Source organism: Alligator sinensis, unplaced genomic scaffold (genome assembly GCF_000455745.1).
Source record: "Alligator sinensis unplaced genomic scaffold, ASM45574v1 scaffold87_1, whole genome shotgun sequence".
Lineage (NCBI taxonomy): Eukaryota > Metazoa > Chordata > Crocodylia > Alligatoridae > Alligator > Alligator sinensis.
Window position 1 is genome coordinate 2,943,926 of NW_005841929.1, and position 18,063 is coordinate 2,961,988.

General features: G+C 40.7%; 1 protein-coding gene across 1 annotated transcript in view; it reads right to left on the bottom strand.

The window, feature by feature from the left end:
• ERC1 (ELKS/RAB6-interacting/CAST family member 1) overlaps positions 1–18,063 on the bottom strand; it is a 479,524-nt gene that overhangs the window by 260,866 nt on the left and 200,595 nt on the right. The window contains exons 10-11 of the mRNA XM_006019448.3: positions 16,929–17,069; positions 6,535–6,728 (exon numbers count right to left, since the gene is read on the bottom strand). Of these exons, the coding sequence (XP_006019510.1) occupies positions 6,535–6,728; positions 16,929–17,069 (335 nt within the window). The remainder of the gene's footprint in view (positions 1–6,534; positions 6,729–16,928; positions 17,070–18,063) is intronic.

Below are 18,063 nucleotides of genomic sequence, written 5' to 3' on the forward strand. Positions count from 1 at the left end.
GGCACAGGGGCAAAGCATGTGTATTTGCTAGGATAGAAGAATGATTTATCATAGGACTGGAGAGTAATTTAGCTCCACCCTGTGCACAGATGCAGGATGTGCTACACCTATATCACTAGGGGCCAAACTTTTGGCAGGCTTGCTACAAATTATACCTGCACCCTTCCTGAGAGCCACTCTGACCCCCTTCCCCTGCCCAACTTGCTGTTATGCTTTCTGCTACCAGTCCTGTGCTTTCTGCCTGATTTGCTGCTTTGCTTCCTGATTCTTTCCATGTGCACCTGCCTGATCTATTTTGCTTTATACTCCCTGCTCTTTCTGCCACTGTGCCCTCTGCTCCCTCCCCCATTGTCATGTGCCATTCACAGAGGCTGTCTGTGCCACTTGTGGCACCCATGTGCAGGTTGCCTACTCCTGACCTAAACCAAATCAGACAGATGCCTATATATAGTCTGTTCTTGAAAACTGCTGATGAAAGAGATTTCATAATTTCCTTAGGCAGCCTGTTTCATTTTCCTTCTTATCTTAGTTAGGAAGGTTCTTTCCTGGAATTTAATCTAAACTTGCTTTGCTACACTTTTAACCCACTGACTTGTGTCCTCCCCTGTGTCATAAAAGATCACAGTTCTCTTTCTTCCATATTAGCCATACAAACACTTGAAAACTGCAATCATGTCTGCTCTTACTCTCCTTTTCTTTAGACTAAAGGTACTTAGTTCTCTCAATCTTTTCTCATACTGCTCACAGTTCCAAACTTTTTATAATCTTTGCTGCTCACCTTCAGATCCCCAGCAGTTATTCTTCATCCCCCTCAAAATATGGTGCCCAGAACTGGACACAATATTAGAAATGAGGCTTAAACAGTACTGATTAGAGACGGCACTAACATCCCTCATGTATTTAGGCATATTAGGGTAAAGTAAAAATGTTGAGAGTTAATTTGCTATGGAAAAGCTTTTCTTTTTTAGTAATGAAATACCCCATATTTTATTATATCAAGATTTAGCTTCTCTTTGCCCTTCTCTCTCAGCACTAAATGTAGTTCTGCATGGTAGGTAAGGAATTAACCTTCTACATCAGGGGTCAGCAACTGATGGCTCACAGGCTGGATCTGGCCTACAGAGCTGTGGCTTCGGCAGCATTTGCCGGTGGGGTCTCTGCCCATGCTGCACTGCAGCCAGATTCTGGGGGCTTCACGAGAGTGGGGAACTCTCCCTTAGCGGTGCCACAGATGAGCATCAGGGACAAGCAGCAGAGGCAGCCAGGTCCTAGTGCCTACCAACTCAGACCCAAGCTGGGTCATTCTGGCCTCCTGCTGGAAAATATGGCGTACCCCTGTTCTACTCAAAATTTCTTGGAAGAAGATTGCTATAAAATCTAGGCAAACATGGTAATAAAGTGAGCTACCTAGTTAGAAAAATGAAATCTCAGTAATTCAAGGTACTGTATGTAAGGATGAGATTACCAGGAATGTGCTCAGAGGAAAGCCTCTCCATTCTTATTAAAACCCTGAACAAATTAGACATTTACATGACTCTAATCTGAGTGAAATTACTGGCTTTCTGGAATTTTTAGGAGATACTGAAATACGACAGCATCTGTGCATGAAGGATGATGTTGGTAGGGACATAGAGAACTAATCCTCTTTCTTTTGGCTACCCCAAAAGAAACTACCTACTGTGCTGAGATACAAAGGACAGGAAGTGAGTAATTATGAATCTGCCTTTGACACAGGATCAACACTGTGTGGTCCACACAATATTGCAATGTAGATATTTTAACCCTTGCAATAGCTGTGATGATCAATGTCATTCTTCATTTGTCTTCTTCCATTTTAATTTTCCTTTTCTAACACATGCTGATTGTCACTCAAAGACATGGGAATAAGGCAATACAGACTTGTCAGCTCAAATTCTGAAAGAATTTATAGTACTGGAGCTGTTTAGTATAGGTCCAATGTGGTGGCAGAGTTTTGGGCCAAGGGTGAGAGACGGTAAGAAGAAAAAGTTGGAATAAAAATAGGTTTTGCAATGTTTCAAATGTAAGGAGTCGTGACAAAAGCTATTTGGACTGTTCCCATAACCACTGCAACATGACAAACACAAAGACAGTTAGAACTGAATTTGGCATAATTAGTTCTGTTTCAATCCAAAAAAGAAAAAAAAGCATAATTGCAGCAAACGCTAACAGCAGCAGCAGCCATCCGTTCATTCAGCTAGCCAAGAGTAACATTCCATCCCAGTAAGAAACAGTAGCCTTATGTGACACTCACTTTCCTAGGAAGTCCCACACAAACCCCCACAACGTGTTGCGGTGCAGGGACTGACACCTGGTATGGAGGATGCAATTTGCGGGAGGCGTGCTTTCTAAGAAAAAAGCAAGTCCAAAAAACCCCCACACATATAAAACAAAAAAACACAACACAACTCATTGGAAGACAAAAATGGAAAGAAAGGGTGGGGAAACAAACAAAATATATCAAATGAAAAGTCAGGAACACAGAGAGGCAATTAGGGGATGGCAATACAGAAAACCAACAGTTAGTAAAAACAACTGAATAGCCAAACATGTCCCTGTACAACGACATAAGCAAAGGGGACCTATTAAATTGCTCATACACAAAGGAAATGCTGGGCAAGCCCAGTCTCCCACATCCCCTTTGGAGGGAGCAAAGACCTACCCACAAAAGAAATAGTAAATTAATGAGCTGCTGCTTTGAATTTGCTGCTGACTCTAGTGCACTTCTCAAGCTCTTTCATTATATAAACTTCATGTAAATATGGTATTTTGTGGATCCATACCCTCCCAATCATAACTGAATAACACCTCTGTAGAAACTGCAAGAAAGAAAGAGAGAGAGAAAGAAAGAGAGAATGTCCATATTTTAAACTGGGTTTAATGCAGTTCCCCCTCTTTGAAAAGCATAAAAAGATGCCATTTTGTTTTTTATTTTGTCTCCCTCTCCAATTTATCCCGTCTTCTATTTCCCTTTTTCTTGGTTTCCCTTTCCTTCTCTCCCTCTGCTCATACAGTCTTGCTACTTATTTCCGTTCTCCTCAGGGCGTGCTGTTTAACTGCCTTATATTCTTTTTAGTGGGGCTGGAAGTGCAGGGAAGGACTTTTGACCTTCTTCTGTTGCTGAAAGTTCACATCTTCATCACTATTAGACTTGTCCTCTGAATGTAGCTCATTTCTTCTCCACTATAAAGTAGTGACTGGCTTCAGCAAAGAGAGTTGGTTGGCTCTTCCTTATTTCCAACTGCTCTAGGTCTTTCTAACTGCCAAGGGTCTTCTTTGCACTGAAGAGCTTGAATAGCAAAAAAGCAGCCAACATGTGACCAGACTGTTCTTCATGAATCAAAACCAGACTGTAGCTGGAGAGAAGCCTTTATAATACTGCCATAGATATCAGCTGAACATGTAAGAATGTTTTAAACAAGCACAGAAGACAAAAAACCAGACCCAACATGTACGCTTAGCAAGCACTTACATCTCTGCTCATGTGTGAAAATATGAGAACTTTGTGACTATGGGGAGAATGAAGAATAGTTTGGACAACACTACCCAGGGACAGTAAGTAATGCATAAATTAATATGGATACATTAAAATTAGACTACAGGAAACCTTGCTATAAGGGTCTAAAACCTTCAGCTTTTTTCCTACTACAGTTAAATTACAGTTTGACCTGAAATGACTGTTCATAGTAACTGATGAGTTCATGGTCTGCCAGACCAATGATATTCAGCTTCTGCCTCTGGAGGTAAAAGACCTTTTGACCCAGTAGATGGGTTCAGAGAGTGCATGAATCTGATTAGTTTTTAATCCTGATTTACACAGTCCTAGGTAGAACACTGAATGCTGATCATAATAGTGTTCTCTTCTTTGCTTGCATACTTAAGACAAATTTCCCATCCTTCCAAACCACGGATTTGAGAAGGAAGGAGAACTACTTTATGCCATCTCATCTGCCAAACAGAGAGGAGGACAGGATGACTAGATAAAAAGCCACGTGTTACTTTATAGCAGTAGAGAGAGAACACAGAATAAGACTAGCATGCATTGAACAGTCATAGGTTACTGCAAAATTATCAGTGGAGCAGACTGGAATGACTTCCAGGCATTGTGATACTATGCTTCCATTAATATGGGAAGACTAACTTGTGTTTAAAAACAGTAGGAAACAAACATCACAACACAAAATCACTCCCTAATTATTTTGCAACTCTCTGGAATTGCGTTTCTTTACTGAAAAAGTCACTTACCAACATTTGTAAGGTTGAGTACCACTGCACTAGAGTGCAATAGAAACCAACTTCCAAGGGAAGTAGTGCTTGCTCCTACCCTGGGGGTCTTCAAAAGGAGGCTAGACAATCACCTAGCCGGGGTCGTTTGACCCCAGCATTCTTTCTTGCCCGTGGCAGGGAGGCGGACTTGATGATCTGCTTAGGTCCCTTCCGATCCTACGAACTATGAAGTTCTCATATTTTTCTTAGACTATAAACTCCTGAGGACAGAGGCCATACCTTTATGTGCCTATAAGGTGCATAGCATAGCAAGGTCCTGATCTTGACAGTGGCTTTTGAGAGCTAAATCTTGAACATTAGTGCAGAAAAAGCAACAGATAATGGCATTTTCTTTCTTCTGTACCCCTCTTCTAAGGGAACAAGTTACGAGGAAGGCTGAAAATTTCTAAGATTTTTTTCCAAAATATGATTTCAAAAATTATTTTAGCTGGAGAGTACTTTTGAATGAAGACCATGAATCAGTTAAAACCACCTCCACCCTTAGTTACTCTGATTAAAAGATAATGCAGTTACATTCTCAAACTGGTATCAGCTGTCCTGACAGCATCAGGGTAGCTACATGCTCAACACAGATATGCTACAAAAAGTAAAAAAATCCAGACAAATATGACATGAAACTGCACCTGCTATTTTCCTCTGCCTCCCTCAAGGCACACTCAGTAGATCTAGTCTCTATATCCATTGCCCAAATGTCCCATTAAATATAGCACATATCATAGGTGGGGTTAAGTAGTTTAGCAAGGAGAAAAGATGGACAAAAAAGGCGGATTACATTTTTCAGTTTCAGCTGCTTTGCCTGCTGTCACAGGCACGGAATATTCTTGCTAAATAAAAGAAAAGCCTATGGAAAAAACCCCAAAACAAAACAAGAGAAAAGGATCAAGCCAAAACAAGAGAAAAGGATCAAGCGAACAGACAAGACTGTGGAAATACTTCAAAATGTTATTCCAGTTTCAGTGCAACAAGAATTAAGTCCATCCAAAGACTGAGCCAGGTAGAGTCATCCAAATTCACTGGTTTCAGCATAATGCCATCAACTACCAATATTTTTGCCAATGGGTTCAGAGACATTTTTATGTATGTCACTTCTATATCTGAGTATGCACTACAGCAAAGGAAGAGATTGTGAGAAAAAGCACAAGTGCATAAAGTAGAGGCACAAATTACAGAAGATAGGAAGCAAATATACCTTCAAGTTAATTCACCCTGGAAATGCACTGAAAGCAGAAGATAGAGATCTGAATGGATTTAGAATCTGCACAAGTCCTTAGAAAGCCATTGTTCAAGCCCCTTCAGAAAACTGTAAAATTTAAGTGCCAGCCACATCCTGCCAATAAACAAGTGGCAACAGCAAGGAGGAGATCAAGTCCTGCATTCTTGGCTTTAATTGTGTCACAAAGGAAAGGTCTCTTCTTCGGTTTGTGTACTTTTTCTAATATTGAATGCAACGCAGCTAAAAATTTTGATATGCAAGTGTGATGGGAAGCCGTTCTAACATCCAAAAGGCACTTGACATGACCCAGGCATGCAGGAAAATTAAGTTAATGTTTCATTTAGTTTCTCCTGGGTAGTCAATCTTCAAAGTAAATAACAAAGTCAACAAAAAATACATCTATTTCTACTTTGGCTCTCTCTGCTACCCAAAATAAAAAAGAGAGATTGGCGCATTGCAAAATTAAGTGTCAGAAAGTAACATATGCCTTGTTTTAGTGGAAGATAAGTTAAGTAAGTAAGGTGCGAAGCTGGTTTTCATGCCTTCCCTGCCATCTACTACTTGCAATTCTGATCCAGAAAGCCAAAGGTTTCACCATACACCACCCAGCTTCTCAAACAAAACATGAATAAGGTCTAGAAAAATAACAAGACCATCTGTCAGTGGGACTTAGACAATTAATGCTGCAGGTTCTTTAAGTTTATTTGCCCAGTTTAGAGTGGTGAGCAAAGATATTTGATTGAATTATTAAACCAGAAGCTTAAATGTCATTTATTTTTATTCCCCAAACACACCATGATTTCATCAGCTTTTTTACCATCTCCTTTCCCTTAAGACTCAGGGAGACAGCCAGACATTTTCTGAAGAGTCAGGCAGATAAGTGTAACAAAGGAGCTCTACATTTCTAAAATACTGAGATTGAGAATCAAAGCTGCAAAACCCAGTGATTTCCCCAAACAATTGTTCTCCACTTTCTTCACCCCCTTTGCTCCCTTCCACCTTCACATCCATCTCACCTCTCCAATTCTGCTATCTTCTTATCTTTATCATTCTTCTCATTTTCCATCTCCTTCAGTATTTCCAGAAGGCGATCTACTTCAGCTTGAGCTTTGCTGGATTCTTCCCGGTACCAGGCTACCTCCTTCTCCAACTGCTGGAATCGCTCATTCAGTTCTGGGCTGGCTCTAGCCTCCAGTGTTGCCTCATGAGCCTGCAAAGAAAAGAGTTCAAGAACCATCTTGTACATATACATTGTATCTATAATGACCATCACAGGGGACTCTGGACCCAGAGAGCTACTTCTAAAGAATAAAGTGACTTATTAAAATGGAAATAAATGTACTGAGCACTGGGTTCCTTTAAGCCAGGGTGTCAAACTTACTTGGCCTCCCTGGGCCAGATCCAGACCATCAGATTCCTCCAGATCTGGAGCAGGGTTTAACACAGCTGTCACTTGCCGCATTACTGCCAAAATGTATTCCCTGTGGGGCTCAGAATTGACTCAATGCACCAGATACAGCCCAGAGACTGACTTCATGTTCTAGATCTAGCTCTCAAAGCCAGATAAATTACGTACCACTGGTATAGAGGAAAAGTGTGGAGGGTTTGTTTCAAACTGAATCTTGTTCTCCTGAAAATCGTATATAAGCTGGGAGTTAATCGAAAAGTTTCTAAGCAGCATAAAAGTACATATAAAATGGAAACACACTCAGACATTCAAATAAAGCAACCAAAGGAACTGGAAACCCAGGCGTCTCAGAGATAAATTCTCAGCACAGCTATGGAGGAGAGGGGGAGAGAGCAAAGCTGTCTTCATGTGAACTTCCAGCCTTCATTTGGTCTTGGATGCAGAACTAGCCCTTGATGTAAATTATAACAGCTTGAGGGTGCCTCAAACTTGACTCAGTTGGCAGTAACTTTCAAGGAGCTACTTTGCCAACCACGAATACACAAACACATTCTGTACTCATCTTAGCCTTTCCCAAAATACACCTATGAGATGTAGAATTGCAGCTTTAGCTTTAAAAAACTCACTCTTCTATGCACATATGTCCTCTATGTGAACAGGAGATATACAAGGTTCCAAGTTTCTGCTCTAAAGTGTAGTAAATCTAAATCATCAGAACTAAGATTCCAAGGGCTGCCATTAAATGTAATCAGACATAATGATGGCAAAATAAATGTTAGGATAGATTTTTTTTTACTTTTGGAAGACCAACTTTAATATACTAATAGTACTAATATAAGAGGTATAGCTTTTGCTTGTAGTTTTCCAACAAGTTCTCTCAAAAATGTCAGTTCATTGAGCCTGAAATACTACATTTGAGCCATCTTAGGTTCAATGAATGTTGAACAAAAACAAAAAAAAAATATGACAGAACACTGAGAGGCCATGGTGAAGAAGTCAGTTTTCCACCATCCACAGTTTTGGGGCCAACATGCCAGGTAGATTTATCTTAGGGCCAGGAATTCCGGGAGTTTCATGTCCCCAGCCCTGAGACAATCTGCTTGTGCATCTGCCCTGAAACAGAGATCCTGAGAATGGTAGGTCTCAAAAAGGGCAGCGTGGCTGAAAGCACCAGGCCTAGGAAGCCAGCCATACCAGCAGAACATAAGGGTACACAGTTCCAGTTCATTTAGCAGCCTGATTCTTTCCTACTGAATTTAGTTGCATTTCCAACCTCTCAAAATGCTCTTCTACATCCTTTAAAGTCATCTAAGATATATAATCAGATGATCAGAAACTTTGGAAAAAAATTTGAAGCTGGGCTGCTAATTGGATTACTTTGCTATAGCATTCCAAATAATCTATAAGAGTTAATGGAGTTCTATCAAGAGACTCCAGGAATTTTATTATTCCATATTAATAAAAGCTCTTCGGCAATGTCCCAAGAGACTCTACTGAAAGGAAAAAATCAATTTCCTTCTAAATTTGTTTTTAAAAATTAGCCAACAAGCTGGAGTGCCTGGTTCTTATAGAATTAAATGACTACTTACACAACAGATGTTACTGGGAAAGACTCATAACCCATGCTATTTGTATACAGTACACATCATTACAGATGCTCTCATCTCACATAAAGAAAATGTTATGTGATCGTGTGCAAACTGGAAACGATTTCCTGGACTGTAAGTTACTCTCTGACTATAGCCCATTTTGTGGGTTACATGGACAATGTGTTGTGCAACCGTATCTAAAATTCTAATGTTATTTTACAAGAGAAATCTAATGCATTTATGTTTCCCACAAACTCACATCAAGATCTGGAAGACATTAAATTGGCTACCTTCCCAATTTAACACTACAGGATTAATTTTAGCAACATTTTTAGAGTAAAGAAAAGGAAATTCAAATACAAATTCAAAATAATTTTTTGCCTAGGTTTTCTCACTTCCAAAGCAGGTCTGATACTGAAAGTTATAAAGCATTCTGAGGTCTATGAATGGAAGGAAGTATAACATATTATTGACAGAGAACATAAAATTGTTTTTCCCTTTAAGTATGTAATTCCTAGTCTTTGACACAAGCTTATCCTTATTGTCACATTTGCATAGTATCAAACTATATAGCTAAGCTTGTAGATCAATTAGAATTATACCTCTATTTTCACTCTCAGAACTTTTGGACACATTACTTTGGGGATAAACTCACCCATGTTTCATTTTTGTTCAATAATGAGTTTTGGAGAGGTAAATTTGAGCAAAACCCCCTTAACCCATTTGAATAACTGAAAAATCATTTTGCTTAGGCTGGATTAATTTCTGCACATTTTCCTTCCCTGACCTCAGTGATCCACGTAACAAAGAGGAAAATCAAAGGTGTTAAGATACTGCTATCTCAAGAATTTAAACTGTTTTCACAATTTTTGTTGACTGCAATATTTGGCAAATCCCACATTTTTATTTTAATGTATGCATTGTCTTTTATTGCCAAGGCAGGCAACATAGGAAATGGTTATTCTTTTGCCCTGGCAACTCAGCATTACAGGACACAGTCTTAGACAATTGTAACTACTGCATTAGCTGAATCATTAAGTTTGCCTACTGCTTGAACTGTTTTTGAAAGGGTATTGGGCAAAACTGTTCCACATGTGGCCCAGAAGCTGCATACAACCTGTGAGGGATTACTGTGCAGCCTCTGGGCTTCTACCTGGCTGATGCCCCCCTTATTTTTCCAGTTTCTGCAGCAACTGGAGTCTTTAGGCTCCCTGCCTCTATGAGCATCTGCTTCCTGCTCCTGCCCTGGAGGTGGGATGGTGCAGCAAATGACACCAGGGAATCCCACGGTGAAGTGGTGGGAGTGGCATGGCCTTTGTGCCCATGGCTGGCACTATTCTCGCCCCTGATGGTGTGGCCCATGCATAGTGTTCTGCATTTTCAGTTTTATTGGTTTTAACTGATAAATTCCCTGATTTTTTTTTATTGAAGTTACTCAGTTTTAACTGATTTACACCCACTTTTCAGTTCACTCAGTTTTACTGGGTACATGAGTGGGGGTGCTGGTAAGCTAAAAGTGCTGGTTACCTGAGGCACAGGTTTCCAGCCGGACGAGGGAGGGGATAGCAGCAGCCACACGGGGACCAGGGGAAGGAGGCTGGAGCTGCGGCCTAGGGGTGCAGGGATCCCAGCCCTGACCCTGGGCAGGGCAGGAGGGACCATGGGAATCACTCCATGGGTGGGCATGTCCCAGCTGCACCCTGGTGTCTCTGGGTTCAGCCCTGCCTCTAAAGATTCCACTGGGAGCTGCAAGCCCCACCCGGGGGCCAAGTGGGAGAGCCCGGCCCCGCTTCCTGCAGCGGGTGCTGCACCTGGCTGCTCCGTATGGGCCCAGGTGGGGAAAGGGGGGATGACGACCACCCACAGTCACTGCTGGCATTAGCGGTCAGTGGGGATTGTGGACCGCCTGCAGATGGCGCTGGCGGTGTCAGCGGTGGGGTGGTGAATGGCAACTGCCTGCAGGCGCCGCTGATAAGTGTTTGTAGCGCCTTTTCTAGGGGGTGCACTGCCATGCCCAGGGGGTATACATGCACCTGCGTGCACCCGCACGTGTCGCCCCTGGGGCTAGAAACAGACATTCAAAAAGCCTGAGTCTGAATTGATTCAATCTTTGCAGGTTAGTCTAACCTGGCTAGGCTGAACCGGACAGACATTCTCTCTGGACTGAGAAAAATCAGGCACATGCCTGCAGTGGCTCAGGCTAGAAGCCGGGGGGAGCTAGAGCAGCCCTCCCTTCCCTTCTGCAGGGAATTGAGCTGAGGGGGGTATGGCCAGGCCCCGGTAGGACTCTCTCATTGTGGAGGTCTGCCTGCATGGTCCCAGGCTTTTCCCTGCTGGCTGCTCAAGGGGTGGGAGTCTTGCCAGCCCTCAGGCCCCGGCTAGCACTCTGAGGCAAGGTGGGGAAGTGGGGGAGTTGCAGTACATGCATCGGATGATGATATGGAGCTTTTCAATCTCCCTCCCTGCTTCATCATACTGTCTGCAGCAAACTGACAGGCAAGCAAGCCAGCTGGGGGCTGACAGTGATAAGTCTTTATTACCCAATTAGCAAAACAATGGCCTCTCTACATTACTTCAGACTTCTAAAACAGCTTACTGGCTAACCTGTTGATCAGCTCCAAACAGCCCTAAGCAGCCACTGTTCTGTCTGCCTGCCCCAGTGAAATTGGAGAGAGGCACACATGTAGACACCTCTTGGCATTAGCTAGTATACCACATGCCTAGGGTCCGTGGGGCTGGGGTCCATGCTGTGGGAGATGGGAGGGAAGGAGGGGGGATTTCCTACTTAAGCAGCAAGGGTTGGGGGGTAGGGCAGGGGGAAGCCAGGCAGACCCTGCTGTGTCTGCAGTCTCTGCTGGAGCCTTACACAGCATTAGCTAGCATACCACATGCTGGCTATGGTCTGTGCTGTGGCACAGGAGGAAGGGATCCCTGCTTAACAGTGAGTGGTGAGGGGGTGGGGGGAGAGAGGCACAGGGAAGTCTCTGTTGGAGCTCTGGCCAGGGAGCAGAGGGGAGAAGCCAGCCCTGCTGTAGAGCAGAGAGCCCCACCCAGCCCAGGGAGTATGCTGGTGGACTCTAATTTAACTTAAACCAGCAAGGGGTCTGGGACAGCGATTGTATAAACTGGTTTGACCCAAATCATTTGAGTCTGATACTACATTCAACCAGGTTTATCTCAGACTGGTTTCAGTCATTTTCAAACTGGTTTATCTGTACTGAACATCTTTAATACTTCTTGTTGTGAAGGAGACAGCACTTCAAACCAAAAGCTTGAATGTTTTAATTAATTCACTGCCTTCTATCACATGATTAATAACAATCTGTAAATTTTTCTTACAATTTTATATTTTAAATTGCTTAATTTTACTTGCATTGCGCTACCCTTCCTTATAAAAAATAATGATGTCTACTGTGAAATAGCTTAATCTTTCAAGTATTATATTTATCTTATTTCCTTTGGGAAATATTACGTTATGAATTTGCCTGATCTTTGTGCAATGGACACCTAAGAACATTTAATGTCTATTTTTTGTACATAGTTAACATTTAAAAAAATATGTTGAGTGAGTTTTTATGCTCCAAGCAAGCAGTTCTTTAAAAACTGCTTTTATCTCTACTATTCTTTCTGGACCTTGCTTCACACCTTCTTCCCCTGTGTTCTCTATGTGAGAGGAGGTGGGTGGAGTATTTTCAGTAGTGTCCCCCTCCCCACAACAAAAAAAGCAGTGGAGTTGCTCTGTAACCACACTCTAAGACAATTAAAACTATGAATTAATGCTATGAAAGTGTATGCATGTGTGTGCATGCGCGTGCACACACAGAGCAAAATTTCTGATGCAAAGCATCATGGATGGTATAATCTTCAATATGAAGTTTCATGTGCATTTATTACAAAGAATTCACTGACTACAAGTGGAAAAGCTTGCATGATAAGGTCCAGAATTAAACCGAAAAGTAACATTAGTTAGGAATAATAGTTGCACAAGTATTTTAGCAGCTTCTCTCCTTGCTGTAACTTGATCATCATCTTTCAATGCAATGATGCAAGTGGTTAACCAGAATGCTTTCAAACAAGAAGTCACATTTGTGTGGAAATTCTATTCCCATCTTGCTTTAACAATGCACATATAATGGAGGTGACAGAAAAACTACAGAATGCTGCAAGCAACTGGGATAAAGGGAAACAAAGGGGTTGCACTATAGCAAGCGGTTTGAATGGAAAGTAAAGCTAGGCAAAATCAGCAAAAAGTAATACACACGCATTTCTCAAGGCTATCTTAAGTCCAGCTGCTCAGACATATTAAAAATTCCCTTCTCCCCACCCACCCTGTCCAGAACTACACCCAAAATAGCTCATCAATAAACTATGTGTATGGGCCAAAAAATAAGTGAGTACACATGCAACACATATAAAATCAAATGGGGCTGCAATAGCCTTCCAGTTTGCCAAGGCACTTACTGGCTTGGATGGATGGCTCAATAAAACTTCAGGATGCTAAAGGTAAAAAAGAGATAGGAAGAGGGGGAAATTGTGAAAAGGAACAGTTTAAGAAAAAATAATGATGTAACAAGAAAACAATTTACAGATAGATGTAAACACATTTATGTAGTAAGACAACACCACTTCAGATTGTTAATATAGGATTTATTATTAAAAAAAATTGAAATAGGACAAAACATTGTCCAACACTTTGTAAATGTTCAGAGTTCAAGCCCTGACCACTTTCTTTTTTTGTTTCGTTCCAGCTCTCAAGACTTTGCTATTCAGTCTTAGATCTGCCTTACAAATGACAAATAGTTTCACAGGCTGGCCAGACCTTTTGGGCACCTATACACATGATGATTTGCTCCAACGCGTGCTAATTAGCAAGCGTTGGAGCAGACACGATTAATTGAGTCTGATGCGAGTCTGCTGGAGTGTGCTAATTAGTATGCTCCAGTAGTCTCCACATCACATTAATTCAGTGTCCCTGCATTTCAAAACGGCAGCAGGGGCATTTTAACTAAAGCTCACTGATAGTGCCCCGCCACCATTTTGAAGTGTAGGATGCTGAAGACACATGACGCTGTGGGCACTTTAATTAGAGTCGCTTTCAGAACTGCTCTCATTGAAGTGCCCCCCCCGCCCCCTCCGAGCACGTGTATAAACGCCATTTATTTCTAATGCCTCACCTAGCTCAATTACCAAATAAACAAGTAAGCAGTTTCAGAAATTAGCTTAAAATAAAAGACTAATGTTGAATAAAAAATTAAATTACAGAAACCATGTTCCCCTAGTAACTTTTCTTTCCTGTAAGTTGCTACACTGAGCGTGTTAAAGCTTTCCTTTAAAAAAAAAACTTTTGAGACTGAATGTTAACCATCTGTTAATGAAATGTGGCACTATTCTCTTGACCAGTCCATATGTAAGATTTCTGGTCTTCCAGTTTCACAAGAAAAGTATCAGGACCCAAGTCAGACTAAATTGTTCAAAATACTAGGTAACCCACAATTTGAGTAAGCAGTTCAGGAAAATATATCTTTGTTCCTCTCCTAGGCTGAAGGAAAGACATCCTAGCAAAAGAGGCTCTCAGGATTATGCTCAAATAGTGTACCTGTCAGCTCTGGGGCCTATGTTATCATTCTTCTCTGGTTTAAAGTTGTAAGAACTGCTCTGAAGGGAAAAGTTTGCTACCAGGTGCTCCTGGATTTTTCTCTTCTCTAGATTCAAGCAGCCTGTTTTCATATGGGCAAAAGAGGCTCTTGGTTCCTTTACTGGCTGTAGGAAAAGAGGTCATCTTATGCTGGGAGCTGCTGTAGAAAGACTTGCATTGCTGGTGCCAAGTCTGTTATTGTTATATTTCCCCAAGCAGATAAGAATGTGTTTCACATGGGAGGGAAAAAGCTAGAATTAGAAGCTAGAAATGAAAATATCCCAGGTCAGAAAGAACTACAGAGAAAATATATCATCTGAAAAATCCCTCCACAAAAGGAAAATATATGTTTGAAAATGAGGATTGCAGCAAAACATTTTTAAGAGAAATGTATCAGGAGCCCCATAGGACTGATCCCCTACCCTAACCTTCAACTGCTTTTACAACAAAAATGGAGACCCCAATAAGGTAGGCTCACTGGACATAAAAATGCAAGAGAAATGTGCTTCCTTTTCAAAAATCAGAATCTCTTACTTTTTATCTTCCCACTTCTTTTTGCACTTGCTCTTTGGCAGTCTTACAACTCCAACTGGAAGAGTCAATGACAGCAGAGGAAGAAGCATGTTCAGAATACACAGATTTGTACGGCTCTTATGAAAATAAGGGTACAACAATCATGAAAACCACTGCTCTCTGACTGACAAGCAGTAATTATTCAATAAGAATACAGAGGTCTTCACAAAATACAGCCATTGGTAGGGAAATAAGCAGTATCCATGAAAAGCAGACACCTACACACAGAAACTGCATAAGCAAGAAAGAACAAGTTCCCGCACTGCTGTTCTCCAGGTGCCTAGGAATCTTCCATTTGAGCATAATGTTAGATCCCTTGTATACCACAGGGGGAAATCTATAGTGACCACACTGATTTTTCCATAGAATACACAGAGTATAGAGACTAGCAAAGGTCTTTTCCAAGGCTTACCCTTAAATTAAATCCTTTTTCACCTGGAGTCATGAAACTGCACTAATTTCAGTACTCTGCCAAAGTGACAATTTTTAGGATTTTACATTTCTGGTTTTTTGAAAGCTAACCTTGGACTGGAAATGTAGGCAAGGAAAAGAAAAATTATAAAAGAGACACCATTATGCAAAGGGGCTGTCCTGAAAAAGAGAATCCCTTGTCCTATGAAGTTTAGGGGCTCCAAAAGGAGAGAGCTTCTTTCATACAGAATCCTCATGCAATGCAGGACAAGGTAGCTACTAAGCTCAGTACAAGTTGGTGGAGAAAAGGGTAAAAAAAAATTAGCAGCATGGAAAATGTTAGAAAGTTATGAGCAACTGAAAAGAAGTTTAATTACATATTCCAACATATCTATACCTCTGTATTACAATTGTATAGCAATTACAATTGCTATTTCCTAGATCTTTGTGAATGTTTGTGACTTGGACTTAAGAGCTGAGGAAGTCTCATATAAAGTGACTATTTCATACACTCGCAGGGACAGAGTCTAACTACAATTTGCTTAGAATTACATGAGAGTAGATATAAGCACTAGAGTGGCATCTTTTCTTTGGTAAAAAACACTGAGGACTTGATGAAGAAAGGAAATAGGCCAGTCAGTAGGAATACCAAATTAAGAAAAGGCATGCATACTTTTCCTAGCAATAAAGGAATGCAATGGTACAAGAAGAAAAGATCACACAGCAGTCAAAAGAGAACCATGTATGAAAACAAAATTCCTGTAGGAAATGCACTCTAGACCTTGCTCAGTATTCAGTAGGGCCTAAGAGACTACTTCTGTAGTCTGCATAATCAGAAACTACCCAAGAGGTCTCATAAAGAAGGCAGTTGGAGTAGAGAAGGAGAAGGTTAGGAGAACAAGGATTTCTGTGTAATGGTTGAAGAGCATTATAATGTATACATTAACAGAAAGTGGAAGGTTATAATGTTTTCTTATGAACTTCATAGGCTTAACCATCTTTTAATTCAATCTTGTCCATTGATCTGCCCTTATAATCTGTCACTTTTTAACTTTTTGAGATCTTTTATACAGATTTTTCTATAAAGCACAGACTTTGTAAAACGGGGACAGCAAAAGCAGAGGCCTGAAGGAATTATACTGAAATATTATCACAGCAGTGTAAATGAGCTATCTTTTAACTAAATGTCCTGTGCTACAGGTAAGCCATCTTCCTCATTCTTTCCATACCAATGAGATATTTGTGGTACCTGTGTGCTGTGAATATCCTCTGTGGAAACACTAAAGCACAACAGAATATGTTCCCAATGACTTCATTTCCACCAATTTATTTTCAAATTTAACTTTATTTGTACATACTCTCTTCATACTACTGCAAAAAACAGTGCCTTTTAACCTTAATTTCTTAACTGCAGCTGTCTATGTCTATAAACAGCAAAACTCTTACCCAAGTATCTGTACACATTTTAAATGACTTTAAAGATATTTCTCAAATAATCGCTACTGATACATTGATGCAGTATCTGAAGGTGCTAGGCTTGGTCTGAAGACAAGACAAACAAGACAGAACAACAGTTATACAAGACTTGCAAAATGCAGCTGTCCTTTACATGGGGTGTTAGCAGCAGCCCCTACAACTGACAAAAGAGCAGTGTAGTTGGTTGATGTTGAACAAAAGGACCGTGCTTGCTTTTTTGTGCACAGTAGAAAAGGAAAGAATTGCAAAGATGAGGATGTCTGACACTGCACTAGACACCCCTGCCTGTAATATCAGGAAAAATATTTAGCTTTTTACCTTCTTCAGCTGAGTTTCCATTTTCAAACATTCCTCTTTTTTCTGCTCCAGTGCAATTTCTAATGTTTTGAGTCTGGAGTCTTTCTTCAGACCTGAGGAAGCCAAGGATGAAGCATGTTCCTTCAGATCCAGCAGAGAAGCCTAAAACAAGCAAGAAAAACAACTGCAAATGGATATATAATCATACATAGTAGCTATACTTCAGATTTCTCCTTTTGTTGTTGCTTTCCTCCCATCTGTAAACTCAGTATTCTGGCTCCCATTTTGGAGCAAGAGATCTGACTGGACACTGTTCATGGAGCTCATCTAAGACAGTTTGTTTCATGTTTTCAAAATCAGGAACCAATCTAAGTTCCCTTAGAATAAATTGGCAATTACTGAGGATATCTTAAAATGGCATTGTAGCAATTGAAGCAATAATGTCTAAATGCAAAGTTGTAAAAGGATTGGAGAAACATATACAACATTAAAAAGTGTTCAAAGAAAGTTGGTGGCCCCTAACCATTGAAACTTACTCCCCTGGCTACTTCCAATATTGTACAAAATGTTGAATTTTTCATTCATTGGGATTCTCCCTTTTCTTTTTTACAACTTTTTTCTCTGCTTTCACACACACACTGTTGAGCAAATACACTTTTAGATGTGTGTGTGTGTGGAGGGAAAGGGGAGTATTTGTACACACACATACAACTTTTTTGTATTGTTTTTGTTAAATACGTTTTTTAAATTTAACCAGACTGAAGTTTTAAACCCCCAGATGAATGTAGGAAGTCTGTGTGTCTTGATATAAACATGCTAATTTGGCTGCCTGGCTACAGGCATCATAAGGAAGAAGTTTATTTATTTACAATAAGATGCTAGAAAGGATAGAAATACTATTTACCTAAACTTGAAGAGGATATAGCAAATCTTTGTCTATATATCTTCTGCACCCACAAGTTTGATCAACCTCTTCTCTTCCCCCAGACACTCAAAAAGAAAGTAGCATACATCTTAAAACAAGCTGAGAAGATGCTATTGCATCACATGTCCCTGATCTGTACTACTTTTAGAGAAGTGATTCTTCACCTCTTTAGACTCAAGGCTCTCCTTGGAAAATGGCAGCTCTTAGTTTTCACTTGTTTTTTCTGATTAT